The 17,139-nt window shown below is 36.9% G+C and overlaps 1 protein-coding gene across 1 annotated transcript in view; it reads left to right on the plus strand.

Moving 5' to 3' along the window:
• The window catches only part of BMP5 (bone morphogenetic protein 5), a 117,159-nt gene that overhangs the window by 90,959 nt on the left and 9,061 nt on the right, over positions 1–17,139 (plus strand). Inside the window, exon 4 of the mRNA XM_070418366.1 lies at positions 8,294–8,488. Within this exon, the coding sequence (XP_070274467.1) occupies positions 8,294–8,488 (195 nt within the window). The remainder of the gene's footprint in view (positions 1–8,293; positions 8,489–17,139) is intronic.

The following is a 17,139-nucleotide window of genomic DNA, read 5'->3' on the forward strand; positions in this document are numbered from 1 at the left end:
AGAAACTCATAAATTTCCCAAACAACTGCAGTAAGTTCATTTTGAGGACCACTTCCCCCACTATCAATAAAATGCAGAGTATGAAATTAATTTCACTGCTATGAAACAAACTAAAAAGCTTTTCTTCGTTGATATATTAAGACATAATCATAGTTTTTAAAGACCCTATTGGTTGATTTCTGCTAAAATATGCATCATTATAATTTTATTTAAATCTTTTATGATTTTAAAAAAAGAAATATCTGTGTGTGTACACTTTTTTTTAAAAAAAAAGTCACATAATAACTGGAAAAAAGTCTAAAAAATAATTCACTTTTCCCATGGTTTTGTGAAAAGAATGTTTCTGCTTTCTTAAAATAAATGAGGGCTATGAGATCAACTAACCAGTCTTTTGGGGCATGTGACAGATGATGTCTGTAAAACTCATAGGGCCTCAGGGGAAAGGCACTATATACAGAATGGGGCCAAAGTAGGTTTACAGTTTTTCATATGGAAAACAGTACAATAAATAATAATAGAAGAATAAACTCTGTCTCACCTACTTACAACTGTAAACCTACTTTTGCCCCACCCTGTATATGGAGAAGAGCTATTGAAAAGTGCTTGTGTGAAGGTAAGTTGGAATTCTTAGTTTGACATGCATATTCCACTACCTGAAATAGGGCCCAAGTTAGCGTTTGTTGGGCCTGAGACAGTACACTTCCTCATCGCAGACTGATGTCCCATGGGAAGAGACTGATCATTTCTGTCATCTCATTCCCTTCCTCGGTGCAATGAAACATCTGCGTGCCTGGACAGCTTCCACAATTGGGCAAACACCTCTCGCCTTGATTCTTGATGATTAGCCTTTCTTTTCTCAGGTCCTCCCTCCTGGAGTCCCATGAACTTCAGTCCTCAACTGTTTGTATTTTTCCCCATCACGACTCTAGTCAGCATGCTGATGTTTCTAACCAAATATCCACTTTTCTAATCCCCACCATGCTTTCAAACTGGAGGGCATGACAGTCCTTTCTGCAAAAGCTGTAGAAAGAATTTCAACTTACAAAAAAAAAAAAAAATCTTCCTCCTTTGAACTTATCTCTCCTTCTCACACCCCAATCATAGAGGAAAATGGATTCCTCCTACTGTCATATTACCAGGAATTAAAACCACATTTCCTTTTTTATTTTTTGAAATATATTTTTATTTATTTCAGAGAGGAAGGAAGAGGGAGAGAGAGATAGAAACATCAATGATGAGAGAGAATCATTGATTGGCTGCCTCCTGCACGCCCCCCACTGGGGATCGAGCCTGCAACCCGGGCATGTGCCCTTGACCAGAATTGAACCTGGGACCCTTTAGTCTGCAGGCCAACGCACTATCCACTGAGCCAAACTGGCTAGGGCATAACCACATTTCTTATCTTTAGGTAATTCTTAACTCACACTTCATGTCAGTTGTGTCAGCATATCGTTCCCAATTGCCCTCTGTGACTGCATACCTTCAATATGTCTTTTCTCCTTTAATATCAGCCACAGAAGCCTATTCTTATTCTTATATTATTACATTTGTTCCTTCTTTGGTTTTTGAACCTTTTTCAATACTGAGTATACTAGAATTGTACATATGTAATATTTAATATATAATATTTAATATGTAATTAAGTGGTTATTTTTAATTTACTCTTTTAAATAGAAGTATAAAGAAGAGAGTGGGAAGTTCTAGCAAAGGCACTGCATGAAGAGCCTGGTTTTTCAGACAAAACCCCAGAATTACTATAAAGAATCACTCAAAAACCTTACTATCTTACACTCTGCTATCCCAATAAATTAAAAATTTTCCCGTGTCACTGAGATCGCCTAATATCCAACCTTTCTTGGTGCTTGAGTTTATAAGGCAATGTAAAACATTTTAAAAACAAGAAAGTTCTCAGCCCAAATGTAAAATTCTGCTTGTGATATATCAAATCCATGTGATTGTATCTGGCCATAAGTCTATGCTTGTACTATAAAACTAGAAGCTATGCAGATTTTTCATCAAATTATAACAGAGTTGAAATTGAGAGCTAGATTGCAGCGTGCTTACTTTAAGGTCACACTGAGTTAAAATGTATATGCAATTTAAGTAGACAAAATTGTATCTTCTCCACATTCCTTAAAATCTGATGTAAAATGATTTGGTCTATATGCTGGGTAGAGAATTCTGCACATTTTAAATCATCTGCTTCTAGAGGGGTTAAATTCCAGTATAATTTAGAATTACAGAAACTATAATTTATGAGCCCCAGAATCAAATTTAATCACAGATTGCAAATAAGCAAAGATCAGGAGGATATGTGAATGAGGAACAATGCATTGACTTGTTTTCTATGAAATCATTCATAAAGGATACTGCAAGAATCTTTTCTGAAATGAAGGAAAGACAATTTGTGCACAAGTTCCATCACAGGTGTTTTGGGTTAAGCAGTCAATTACTGTGAGTTTATGGAGGGAAAAACAAACTGGAATTTATGCTAACATCTTAGTGCGATATGAACGTTTAGACTCTGATAAATGCTCAAATGAATGTTTTTCAAACTGTATATTCTGGAGGGAAACTAAATGCTCCTATTTGGAACCACTTATCCTTGTAACATCAACATGTCTCTAAAGAGCTGTTTTATGTCAGAGTCTCCTTTAATAACCCTGATTTTAAAGAAATAAACACTTTGAAAGTCACATTTTCCAAAAAGAATGGCCTGAAATACAAAACCAGTGAGTTTGGGATGGATCTTTGGTTTGCCAGCTTACCTTCTCTCTGACTCTAAACGTGAAATAGTGTGTTCTCAGACAGATGTGAATACAATGCCCTGACCCCAGTGCTTACCCAAAGTCTTAAGGGTCCGAGTAGTGTATCTGGAAGTCTTGAATCCCCAGCTTCAGTTATGATAAAATTTAGTAGGCATGAACCCCGGACTCACATTCGTCCCTCTTGATTGCTGTGTGAAGAGAATAATTGTTTCTTTTTAGAAGATGTCATCCTAGCCCAGTCTTTATTCACTGTGTGGTTAATACAACTGAGAAATTATATGACCAGATATGTTTTGCTGCTCACATTGTTTCTCTTCCCTTGGTACCTGTATGGTCATTTTGAGGGGCAATATGGCAGCCAACATATGAATAGTTCTAAAAGTTTTTACATGCAAAGATCTAATGGGTATTCTTTTTACAAACATAAAAGGCAAATACCTCTGCCAATTCCAAACCCCAGACTTCCATTTTTGTTCTCATGATCTCTTTCATTTTATAATCCAAGAATTCTATGATACACAAGCCTAGGATAATTGGGCACATACATTGTTTCTTTGGGTGTAGCTGCCATCAGTGAAATCACTGGAATGCTGGTAAGCTCTTCAAGGGCCTTTGCTATCTCCTATCTTCTCCCATTTGTGTAGGAGACCCCAAAGCTATTTAAGCTTAAACAACCAAATTCTTCTCTTTCTCTTGTTATCAACCTACCCATTTAACAGGTCACATTTCTTCCATCTGCTCAGTGTACAACATTAGGGCCTGGATATAATGCAAGTGTCCTAAGTAGAACCCAGGAAAGGATCTGGGGTGTTTATCTAAGGTCCCTTGAGATAAACTTTAACCGTGAAGGTGTGGGACATTCAAGCAGTTGCTAGCCAAGAGGCTACTCTACCCAAGCAGGACCGAGGGCAGGCCTAGGACCAAAAAGACCAGAAGCTTTAATTTCAGCTTTAAGCATACGCAAAATAATTAAATTAACTGCCGAAGGAATTACAGCACATGAAACATATGCAGTTGCAAATCACACAGCACTTTATTACTCAATAAAAGTTCCTGATGCTGCGGGTACAGGCTTAATGGGACCCCAGTGGTGCTGTCCTCTGGGGTCCAGCAGCTGGGCTGGTCTAGTCTGGATGCAGGGGGCCGGCGTTCCTCACCCGAGAGCTTGGTCGAGTCTAGATCGGGAGGTACTAGCCATTCTTCTGTCCTCTGGCAGAGAGAGGAGCCTGGAGCAGCATTGCTTGCTGCACTGACAAAAGGACGTGCCTTTGTGGCTGTCTCTACAGGCAAGCACCATTGGCTGGCCAGGACCCATTTTTAAAGCTTGTTTCGTACCCTCAGCAGTTCAGGTGGCTATCAATGAATTACGTCAATGCACATATGTTAATTTCAAATAGGGCAAGGTGCTACATTCGGTTATCTAAGGAGAGTACATCACTCACTCAAATGGTTATTTTGACAAGTCACTCTGAGTCAGTAACTGAAGTTCAAATCCTTATCTATGAGGTACACACGCTTCAGGGCAGTGGGGAATGTGTCCTTAATATCACCCTTTAAGTTTCAAGGAAACATTTGAAAACCTTCCTAATATTTTTAGACATTCTTTAAGCATTTTAAAACATTTCTATATTTTACTACAACAGCAAGGGAGGTGACCTCTTGATCTAACAGTCACTTCATGCATCATTGGCACTGTCTCTCGCTTTGGTACACTTGTTGGTGCCCCTTAAAGTCCCAATGCTCTGCTCACCTTTGAACAGTGACCACTCTCAGAAGCTCATGCTGATGCTGGGATAGGAGATAATCTTGGATCTACAGTCTGTCATCCTGTCCCAGTGAGGAGATGCTCCAAAGCCACTCTTCTGATTGAGGGAGAACCTTTTCCCACCACCTGTGTCACATTACTAACCAAGCTCCAAAGTAGTGATGCCTTGACTTCCTAGTATTTTGTAGGGACTTTAAGTAAAAACAGTTCTATGACATTTTCTTGAATTCTCTTTGTTCTTTAGAAGTTAGTCATGCAACCTAATTGGAGCTGCACAGACTTAAAATCACTGTTTCCTTATACTCACTAGGACATTGTTCTGAATCTATGAGTTAGGGATTCACCTTTTCCTTAGAATGACTTTGCCATGAAGTTGCTCCATCCTCATTCAAAAACATGTGCAGTGAATTACTCCTACCAATATTCTAACTATGCCTAGACATGTCTGAATCCCAAGGTGACTAAGCTTGGGCTCAAGCTGATGTCCTTAACATCCTTTTAACTTAATACTCTTTTTATTATCCCACCCCATTTTTATGGTATATTAATGCTTAATCTTTATATATCACCTATCTGTAATACTATACCTTTTAAACTAGAAGTAAAAAATAAGGATCAACTATGAAAATTAAATCCATACTAATACACATCTACATATAATTTTCCTAAATCAAAAGGTTTTGGGTAGACTTCTTTATTTTTATATTTGCAATATCTAAAACATACTGTATACTTAATAATAAAATTGACCATGTTCAAATAAATTTTACAAAAGATTCAATATTTTCAATACATGTAATATAGTCTGCGTTCCCATTAGCACTTCTAATAGAAACAACTGTTCAGCCATTCAAAAGGTTTAGTCTATATAATCAATGTAGGTGTATTGTGTCTGAAGGAGTAGGTCAAATAGTTAAGCTATGGTGTAGCTCAAGACCAAAAGTAACTGAGCAAGCATTAACTTATGGAATCTTAATAGTCACCTCATTGCTGAAGTAAAAAGGAAACCAAGAGGAAACTTAATAATATCAAAAGTTATTTTAAAGGGAGTTCACATTGGTTTGAAGGGTACTTTACTTCACACACAATATCCACCTTTGTAAAGCCCAAGAAACCCATATTTGTAACATACGCACATCTTTACGGTTTTCAGAACATAAATCTTTAGAGAAGTATTTTTTCTCCACAGATAAAAATTAAAATATTGAAAGTCTTTAGAAAAATAATAAAAAGAAACCCTCCTGCAAACCAAAGGAAACTTGGAACTTTGCGTTAAGTGCCTATTTAACTATAAAAGGGTCTGTGTGTGTTGTAATGAATGGAAAACCGATTTTACTGTATTCCATTTGTGAACATCTTGCAGCAACCTATTTCAGTATTAGAAAGATCATATATTAAAAATAATTTCTGCAGTCATCAATCTATACAAGTAAAAATCTAGTTTCTGTTAAATTAACACTTCATTAAAAAATCAAAATAAAAGCTCAACAAATACTTTTTATGTTGTACTCCAAGACAGGGGGAAAAAATAAAAAATTTGAAGAACAGATTGCCAGTTATTCTATTCCATAACAGTTAAGTTTCTCAGTTCTTTTTTTTTTTTTCTGTTGCTGAGCTCTCTGTCACTGGAAACATCTTAAACCAATTTCAACTGCTACACCTGAATAAACATGTTGTAAAAGTGTTTATGTATTGAAGTGGGTCAGTTCAAGGTATGGTATTTGGCTGGAACTTCTAATTTCTCTTTTTACAGCAAAAGGGCTGCCAGAAGGAGGAAGTCTGAGCTGAATTAATACATTTGTTACAGTGGAAGTAGAATGGAAACTGCTCTGACCACAAATCAAACTGCCTCTTTCATTTATGCCAGTGATAGAGTTTTTCTAAGAAATATAGACTCTGGCATAAAGCCACTGTAAGTTTGCATTTAAAAGAGAAACGTATATGCTTATTTGTTTAAGGTTTACTGCTTTGATTATTTGTAAGTTCTTTCTTGGGCAGGACTGAGCATAGTGTCATTGGTGAGGTGGAATGCCATTTCAATACTTCTAGGGACTGAGCAGGTTTTGCCAATGTGCTGTAGAACAATTGTTGAGGATCCTGATGCTGCGTGGACTGGAGCACACTTTTTTATTTAACCAATACCTCCGCATTTAAAGGACCTCTGTGTCTGTCCCAACAGCTGCACAGCCTCACATGACACAGTCTCATTTTCTGACGGTGGAAGGTCTCCTCACAATACAGTATACACAAAAGTGTTTATGCTGCCAAAATAAATTTTGTTAAGAGCATGGGTTTATTTGCTAAAAAGCCATTGATGCTGTTTCAGGGACTTGTTTTCCTTTTCCTTCTTCTAAGGTGGGTCAGGCCATAGAGTGGACTGAGGTTGCTCCACAGTCTTCACTGAATAAATATTTTAAGAAAACATGCACATCTCCCATGGGGCAAAGCAGAGTCAGTCATGCACATATTTCAAACCACATTATATATTACTCTTCAAAGATGGGTAATTTCTCTATGTCAAGTAGATCATTTGCATGAGTTTTTAGTCATTCTCAACTAAATTTACAACATAAGATTACATAGTTCATTCTCTTTGTGTGATTTTCATGGACCAATATCAGCCAATGGTTTGCTTCATATATATTATAGTATTAAAGTATATGATTAGATATTTATGTTATATATAATATTTTCAGTGATTGTTTTAAACTAGAGAGGATAATAAGAGTGAATTGTAAAAGGGGAAATAATAATATGTAACTCCTAGATTATTTGTGGAATCAAATAACACAAGGAAAACAGTAAAATGACTAGCATATCCATAGCAAGGGCTCCAAAACATTTGGCATTATTATAATTATAAGTGTTATCATTATTATCCCAATGGGAGAGGTACTTTATTAACCTCTACTGCCAGTCCCTAGGACATCTTGACTTCTAACTCACTCCGCTACCGGCCCTTCTTCTCTGATGCACAGCCATACCGAGTGGCTCAGAAAGGTCAGAGATGAAGGTCAGTCTTCATGCTCATCGGGCATTTTTCTCCTTTCTGAAAGACTCCAGGCTTGGTTTGTGTCTTCTGAGATCTTTTCAGTAAACATTCAGTTGTGTCAAAACTCAGAAGGAGAGGAATTATGACATCTTCATGTTTCCCTCCAGTTGAGAAAAAGCTGGCACTTAAAGCAAGTCCCCATCCCCAGCGGGGCTTCTGGAATGACCTTTGAAGAGCTTTCAGTAGAGCCCAGCTCTGTAAAGTCTGCTGGGCACAGGCCAGAGGGCAAGGGGGAGGCTATCAGCACTAATTAATGCTTGAAGGGCTCCAAAGGAGCTGGGAAAGTAGCAACATCCAGCCAGCCATTCAGCTTTTATCACTTAGAGGAAAATTATAGGGAACTTAATACAGAAAAGCCCATAGCTCATATTTTTGAAATTGTTGCTCAATGTGGACATTTCCAGGCTGATGGTAGTCAACCTTCCCACGTACGGTATTGCTGACTTCCAGGTCTGAGAGCTCTGTTAGTGGAGGCAGCCCGAGGGTGTTCTGTGGTGGAAGAATGATGCAAAATGCAAAACCAAGCATGGATAATTGTCTGTAATCGTAAACTCGCAATGTTTATAAAGATATTTGGCCTGAAAAGAAAAGATTCTGATAATGTTTTAAAACTCCCCCCCCACCACCAAAGTACCCTCAGAATTCATTCATATCAGGTAAACTTGATCTTGTTTTTCATAAACCGAGTGATTGTGCATTGTGTTCTAGGACGCAGTATCAACGTCAAATCTGCTGGTCTGGTGGGGAGACATGGGCCTCAGTCAAAACAACCGTTCATGGTGGCTTTCTTCAAGGCGAGCGAGGTACTCCTGCGATCCGTGAGAGCAGCCAACAAACGGAAAAACCAAAACCGCAGTAAATCCAGCTCTCACCAGGACTCCTCCAGAACGGCCAGTGTCGGAGGTAAGGTAACACCGGAGCAGCAATGCACAGAGTTATGGGGTCACATGTTGCAAATCAAGTAGCCGCCATAAATTTACTCTCTGGATATACCTTTATTTGGTTTATTAAATCACCCAGCAATATTTCTAGCATCCCCAGAATGTTTCATCAGTGAATCACTTGGTAATTCATTTTAAAATAAGTATGGCTGGCCTTGCTATGTTGAAAGATTCAGTTCAAATTAAAATCAAGCTGGCAGTAATAAAATTATGAAATGGCTACGTCAACAAAGTCTAGCCAAAAGTGAATTGCACAGCTTGCTGAGTTGACCTCTCCAGGACCTCTCAAATATGGATGGGTAGCCAGGTAAATTCAACATAGAAATGTTTCTTTAGTACTTAAAACAATACATGTGAATCAGGCAGTTTAAATTTTTTTTCTGACAATAGAAGCAGGAATTAAGATAATTAAGATATTTGTATTTCCATTAATTTTTTGGAGGGCTATTATCTCGATAATCTGCCTTGTTGTGTGTGTGTGTGTGTGTGTGTGTGTGCGTGCATGCGCACACACACATACACACGTATATAAAAATCTTACAGTGAAATATTTTTTTTTTAAATATTTTTATTGATTTTTTACAGAGAGGAAGGGAGAGAGATAGAGAGCTAGAAACATCGATGAGAGAGAAACATCGATCAGCTGCCTCCTGCACATCTCCTACTGGGGATGTGCCCGCAACCCAGGTACATGCCCTTGACCAGAATCGAACCTGGGACCTTTCAGTCCGCAGGCCGATGCTCTATCCATTGAGCCAAACCGGTTTCGGCTACAGTGAAATATTATAAGCACACAATGGATCCCAATGAGCCTGCAATTTAATCTATTGATTGGTAGAGGGGATATAAAAGTAAATTTGATCTAAGTGCCTCTAACTGCCAAAATCTGAAGTGATTTCATCATATTATTTATGCCAATTAGGGCCTTGTTTAGTCCAGGCCACAGGCAGATTTTTATAAGCTCTTTTTAGATAAAAATGATGGCTATTTTATGCCAAGAAATTATCTTTATCTCTAAACAATAAGTCTATTTGGAGGGGAAAAGTTACCGTAGCACATCTCAACTTAGTCTAACATGTTGGTTCATTTGTGAAATATGTGTTCTTCCATGTTAATGGTCACCACATGCGAGGCACAATAGATGAGCTGGCAGATAAAACAGATGTAATCCCTGCATATGGCTTTTCAGCAAATTAGAATGGTTAACTCTTGCGAAAATACACATCCAGACAGTGTTTGCCATTATACCTGAACTCTTCATCCCCATCGCCCAATCACTTAAAACTGATAAATCATATAAAAACACATGTTTTTGTTTGTCTGTCTGTCTGTTTGTTTATTTTTGCATCTGGGACTGTCAACAAAAATAATAAGTGGAATTCATTGGAAACTTCCTAAAGTATGGGCTCTAGGAGAATACTGTTAGAAAGAAATCTATTTGGTGTATTTAACAACAGAAGCAAGAGGGAGGATTTCTTTATGAAAAAACATTATACTGAATTACATGCTATGTATAGAGTGATGTGGTTTTTTGGTTTGTTTGTTTAATCTTCACCCAAGGACATGCTTATTGATCTTAGAAAGAAGGAAAGGGGCGGGGGGAGAGAGAGAGAAACATTGGTTGGTTGCCTTCCAGTCCATACCCCAACCAGGGATCAAACCCACAACCTAGGCATGTGCCCTGACCAGGAATCAAATCTGAAACTTTTTGGTATATGGATGACACTCCAACCAACTGAGCCACACCAGTCAGGGCTAGAGCGATGTTTTAAAATAATTATCTAACAAATAAGTTTAACCATCTTTTTCACTTGAAAATAAAACATGAGAGTAGTGCCTCATTACCAATCTATTTTATAAAGATCTTCAGAAGATATTTAGTTTGGCAAAAATTGTAATTTGTTAATATGAAAGCTGGGGAAAAACAACTTTCTAAGACCTTCCCTTCCTTGTAAATACTCGCCTGTCAAAGTTGTATATTTTTCTTTTCATGTAGAATGGTCTGAAATTGGTTGAAATGTTTTTAATTTAATGTAGCAGACTGCATTAAGAAAAAGGTTTGTTAAAACTTGAATAGAATAGTAAATACTTTTTGAGGAAACTACAAAGGGAAAAGCCCAAGTCCTGTACTTATTATTGAGCTCATAACATCTCTGGCAGAGGCGTTCTAGAGAGCGAAATCATCAAAGTCCTTTTCCCCATTGGTGAACTCTGTTTATCTTCTCTTCCTGACCACAAGTAACAAATGTACTGCTATAACGAGAGATGAATAAAACATATGGGGCAGAAATCACGTAAGTTTTCACCAGTTTCCTAACACCATTTAGAGCACAAAATTATTCTAATATAGACCAATATTTTCTCTTTTAAAAGTTTGTCATTGGCAACCATTTCTGTGAAATATGTGGTAGATGGTTTTGGAGCAAGTTCATATTTTGATAATAAAAAGGAAGAAAGTAGCTGGTTTGTGTCTATGAGACTTAACCTTTCAATAGGTACTAATCAAGCAGACAGGAAAAAAGTCTTACGGAATTTGACCTAAAAGACAGGGCTTTAAGGGAAGGGAATGCTAATATAAACACAAAATTTGATACTTAGGAGACTTGAAATGCCAGTGAAATTTTAAAATTATCCAAATATAAATAATAAATGTTGTAATAGTACTAGGCTTTTACAATAAAATACCGTGCAAAGACTCCATGGCTAAGAAAGGAGGGAGGAGTGTTTTAGTAGATGTTTTCCTGATTGCGTTTTTTTTCAAGTCAAATCATCAAATGTTGACAGTCTCAGTTAGTGCAGGAGAATTAAAACTCAGGTTGTTATTGCTGTGTTTACCCCCACTTCTTTCCTATTTCAATGATTCTTGCCTTCTGATTTCTTAATACCCCTTTATTCCTGCATACTCCTAGGGGAGAGCCTAGGACCATGTCTAGCATATAACAGAAACCATCAAAATACTTGGTGTTTAAGTTAATGTGTTGACTGTATGGGAAAACCTACCCCCCTCTTCAAGTTAAAATACACTGAACCACAGCTCCCAGGTTTTCTGCAGAAACTACCCCTCTTCAGTTTTTTTGGCAAGAAGATTGAGCAAACATGTTATGGGAGAGGTAGCCTGTTTCATGATGAGGCAGTACAGTGGATGTTTGAATTTGGGTGTTGGGGGAAGACAATGGAGGCAATAGCTAGCTTTTAGATTAGTCACTCTTTAAGATATAAAGGCACAGGGTTGGTAAAAAAATGTTGAAGAACCTACTGAGAGCAAGATGCTGTCCTGTATCAGTGCCAATAAGAATAGAGCATTAAGAATTTGGAAAAAACTAAAATGCCAAAAGGCAAGTCCTGGTTCACTGCAGAACTGCTTGATAAGATTACTTACTGTGTGCTCCATGCCGGAGATCTTTGAAGGCAAATGCAGTTATTGGTGGCCCTGCCCTACACCATGGTGATTTCTTAGGACACTTTTCTTTCAAAAAGTGATTATAATGGATGCAATGTAAAGTAATACCTCTTGGACAAACATATTAATCAAAACCAGAAAGAACAATTAATTGGAATTAATTGTTTAGAATATTTTATATAATTAATATATGCTTTCATTACTTAAAAATAATCAAGTCATAAATAAGGCTAGAATTCTCCTTTGATCAATTAATCCTTTTGAGATAGGTTACCCCGATATCAACAGGGTATGTGCACTTCCAAACCTTTTCTTCCATAGATAGTCTCTTTTGGAGAATATATTTTTGTTATGTGTTCTTAACTACATGATTGCTGCATTTTATGTATTTTTAAAGACTGTTTTTTAAGAGCAGTTCTAGTTAGGTTCATAACAAAATTGAGAGGAAGGTACAGATTTCCCATGTACTCCTTCGTCCCATTCATGGATAGCCTCCCCCATTATCAATATCACTCACCAAAATGTCATATGTGTAACCAAAGATGACCCCACATTGACACTCCATAATCACCCAAAGTCTAGTTTACCTTAGGGTTGTCTCCTGGTGCTGTACATTCTGTAAGTTGGGACAAATGTAAAATGATGTATATCCTTTGTTATAATATCACATAGAGTATTTTCACTGCTCTAAGAATCCTCTGTCCTCTGCTTATTCATCCCCCACTCCTCCTTAGCAACCACCTATCTTTTTATTGTCTCCATAATTTTCCCTCTTTAGGAATGCTATATCCTTGTTTTATCTATTCTTTTAACAATATGTCTCCACCATCTTTAAAATTGGTGACCTCATTCTTGGTGACCTCTACCGCATATAGTCAGTAGTGCTCGTGAGAGTTTATTTAATCATATCACTCTTAAAAGGGATATTTGGTTCTTTATAAATTGGGGCTTTCAAAATCAATGAAAATCCTGAAAGAGTGCACATATAAGAATACATCTAATCCACATGATTTCTGTAGTAATTAACACTAAAAGCCTATGTCTATACCCTGAGTCATGAAAAACTTTGGAAATCTCTCCTAAAACAACAATTATTTTGGTGCATATAATATCTAACTCATTGTATCTATCTACCTACCTATCTATACCCTTATCTATCATCTACATATCACTTAATCCTGGGCCACTACTTACTAGTTGTATAATCTTGAACAATATACAGTGCGGCCTTGACTTACGAGTTTAATTCGTTCCGTGTCGGAGCTCGTAACTCAAATTACTCGTATGTCAAATCAAAAAGTGAACGAGTGAGACATGTGATGCTGGGCTGATGTTGTGGCGTTCACTGTTATGTTCGCTGCGCCAACTAGTGGTGGGATATCTGAAGCTGGCTCATAACCCGAATTTTAGCTTGCAACTCAAAGCAAAAAATCGGCCGAGAGACGGCTCGTATCTCGAAAAACTCGTTAGTAAGGACACTCGTAAGTCAAGGCCCCACTGTATGTGACCTCTATTTGCCTCTCTTGCTTCATAGGTAAATTGAAAATTTTAACAGTACCTACCCCATAGGGCAGTGATGGCGAACCTTTTGAGCTCGGCATGTCAGCATTTTGAAAAACCCTAACTTAACTCTGGTGCCGTGTCACATATAGAAATTTTTTTATATTTACAACCATAGTAAAACAAAGATTTATATTTTTGATATTTATTTTATATATTTAAATGCCATTTAACAAAGAAAAATCAACCAAAAAAATGAGTTCACGTGTCACCTCTGACATGAGTGTCATAGGTTCGCCATCACTGCCATAGGATGAGGTTACTTGGGTTGTGAGGATTAAATGAATTAATGTGTATAAAGAACTGATAACCATGGTACATGCTTATTATAGTGTTAATCTTTAATTAGATTAATCTAATTAATACTATAAGAACCTAAGCTAGGACCTAGTATATTCCAGAAGACTTCATGAGGCACTTATATGAAACTAGACATTTTCCAGAAATGGAGGGAGAGATGAAGCCTTTTCAGACTGATATGCACAGTTATAGAGCCAATACCAGGGTCAAATGGCTGAGTGTGCAAGTATTCTTGTGTGAGAGGAGTGTTATATCAGTGAGAAAATGATGATGAAACCAAGTCATAGAGAGTGGGTATGTGATGATAAGGAGTTATGGTGTCTTCATAGAGACATTCAAAAAAGGAGAGTCATACTTAGATATGAATGTTTGAAAGTTAAATTTGGTACCAGAGTGAAGAGTGGAATGCCAAGGGAGGAAACTGAAATCCCAAATATGATTAGGGGCCTAGTCCAACACCTCATGCAATAAAAATTATAGATTGGAGAGAGTGGAAGTGGAAACCAAAACATGTGGAATGAGGCCAACTGGGACTGAGTCAAACGGGACTCTGGAGATGGGAGTGTAAAGAATAAGTGGAAGGCAGAGGAAAAGATGTAGATATGAGCCAAAAATGTTAGATGTAGCCTATGACTTGACAGTACCATAGAAACAAAGGAAGAGAAAAACATCCTGGAGAGAGACTCCAGTGGGAACATCAACACTTCAAGTATAGAATCAGGAGAAAAAGCAATTCTATGAAAGAGACCAAAGACTGATAGAGATATAGGAGAGCAGGGATAAAGTGTTATCCCAGATTAAGTTACCAGAAGAGGATGTTGTAGTAGGAGGTAACCGAATGTGCAAAGGGCTTCCAAGCAGTGAACTAGTCTAGAAATTGGTCAATTTAGTGAGGTTTTGTGGGCTGATTTAATGAAGGATACGAGGGAAAAAGAGAAAATCAAAAAGTAACGAAATTTTCTGGCTTGGGCCACTAGGTTACTGGTGATCCTGTTAATCGAAATAGTAAACATCAAAGAAGTCAAGTCCGAAATGAAAATAGAGAGTAGGAGGCATCTGGGAAACTTGCATTTAGAGATGCCTGGAAGGCAGTTTGAAAGTCAGGTTTGTGGACAGGTTTTTAAGTCAATGAGCTCTAAGGTGAGAAGGTTGGATCATAGGTGCTTTGCTGAGCACAGTGAAGCAAACACTCTATAATCAGTGGTTCTCAACCTTCTGGCCCTTTAAATACAGTTCCTCATGTTGTGACCCAACCATAAAATTATTTTCATTGCTACTTCATAACTGTAATGTTGCTAGTGTTATGAATCGTAATGTAAATATCTGATATGCAGGATGGTCTTAGGCGACCCCTGTGAAAGGGTCGTTCAACCACCAAAGGGGTCGCAACCCACAGGTTGAGAACCGCTGCTCTAGATAGTTATTGTTTTGAGATGTCTGGTTTGCATCATACATTCAAACAGAGAAAAACAGTTATCCCTACACAAGTAAATAACACTAATTCCTACTGAGTTGTGCAGACATTCAAGTGAGGAGTTCACTGGATTTTCAAATTCCTCATCTTTGGGGGGAATTGGTATTGTTTTGGGTTTGTCATGAATTTCTCTATTCCCAAGGCCAAATAAAAAATTTACCATTTCTTCTTTACCTCTTCTTGTATCCTCATTCATTTGTCATTTCCATTTCCTATAAATTAATTAAAATCCTGATGCTGTAGATGCTGACTTCCTTTTCCTTTGGGGAACTAAGTGTGCGAATGCTAACATCTTGGCTTTTACTTTGAAACACAATATCTTATCATATTTGGTTTAAGCAATTAATGTACTTAAATGTTAAACTCTATTTTGGATTTTTTTCTGTGTTTTTTTTTTGTGTGTTTTCTTGTTTGTTTGTTTTAGATTTATCTATATTTCATCCCTTAAAGAAGCTAATACTAAATTTAAAGAAAAAGAAACCCATATTGGTAACTAGATTTTTTTGGACTTGATTTTCTTTTGTACCCTTCAGAGATAGGCTAGCCTATATTTATTTATTTATTAAGATAGGCTAGCCTATATTTATTTATTTATTGTTGCTATTTTCAGGAATGAGTGGACAGACTAATGAAGCTCTCTGTAGACCTCAGAAAATGTTTAACTACTTTTAATCATCATGTATTTTATTTTGATTTTTCGCAATGTCTTTTTCCTAGAAAAAATAATTTCAAAAAATAAAACTAAGAAAAATAATTGAATTCTTACTCTTTTCAGAAATTGACCACAAAAAAATTGGCATAAAATATTTAACAATGCTTTAAATATTTTGGCACTGATTTCCCAATATTATTACCGTAAAGACACAAAACAATGAAATGCTATATTTATGATATCTGCATTGTGATTGAGGAATGTTAGCAAATTGTTCTAGTGTGTGCTGTGGCACCAAAACATTTTTGTAATTTCTGGAACAACTTTTCATTTGCGGGCAGGTTCATCAACAGTAGCATTATGTTCATTTTATTTTAATATTTGAAAGGCTGCCAATCAGTATTTTTTAAAGATATAAATCTAACTTCCCTGCCCTTCCTCCCTCAGTTATTCAGCCAACCATTTATAGAACAGCTAACTGCAGACTTTGCTGGTTTGGGTACAACATTTACTTCACTCAGTATCCATTAATTTTTATTTCTGACAGAATAAGCATATGGTCCTAACGCTCTATGAAATCAGACTCTTGGAACCAGATTCCGTTATAAATTTCATTGCTCGTTACCTTTATGCGATGTTACATTATATACATCACTTAGCTTGCATGAAAAGCTGCATAGATGGAACAGATATATTTTGACATTTACGTTTTACTTTATTTTTTTTATAAACATGGAATTCAAATAACCACATACATAGTTTATGGCTTTTTACACGTACTTGTATGTGTTATTGGCTACAGTGTCGTTATTCATATCCAGCGTTTTTAATGAAGACAAGGATAAAAGAATAAATGTTTCCCTTATTGTCTAATGCAGGAGTTGGTGAAGTAAGAGCCAAATTCAGCCCATTACCTGTTTTGTATGGACCAATTGCTAAGAATGTTTTTTACGTTTTTTTGATGTTTGACAAAAGATTCCAAAGAAGAAGAATACTTTGTTTCATGTAGAATTCATATAAAATTCAAATTTCAGAATCCATAAGTCAAGTTTTACCCATTCATTTATATCTTATCTATGGGTGCTTTCATGTTATAGCAGCAACGTTGAGTGTTGCAAGGGATATCCCATAGCCTAAAATATTGACTGTCCGTCTTTTTAAAGAAAATGTTTGCTGACCCCTGGTCTAATGCATAGCTGGCTTTTTAAAAAATCCTAAATATCAAGA

The sequence above is a fragment of the Myotis yumanensis genome, unplaced genomic scaffold, assembly GCF_028538775.1.
Source record: "Myotis yumanensis isolate MYYU_CA2020_CCGP unplaced genomic scaffold, mMyoYum1.0.hap1 SCAF_6, whole genome shotgun sequence".
In the NCBI taxonomy this organism is placed as follows: Eukaryota; Metazoa; Chordata; class Mammalia; order Chiroptera; family Vespertilionidae; genus Myotis; species Myotis yumanensis.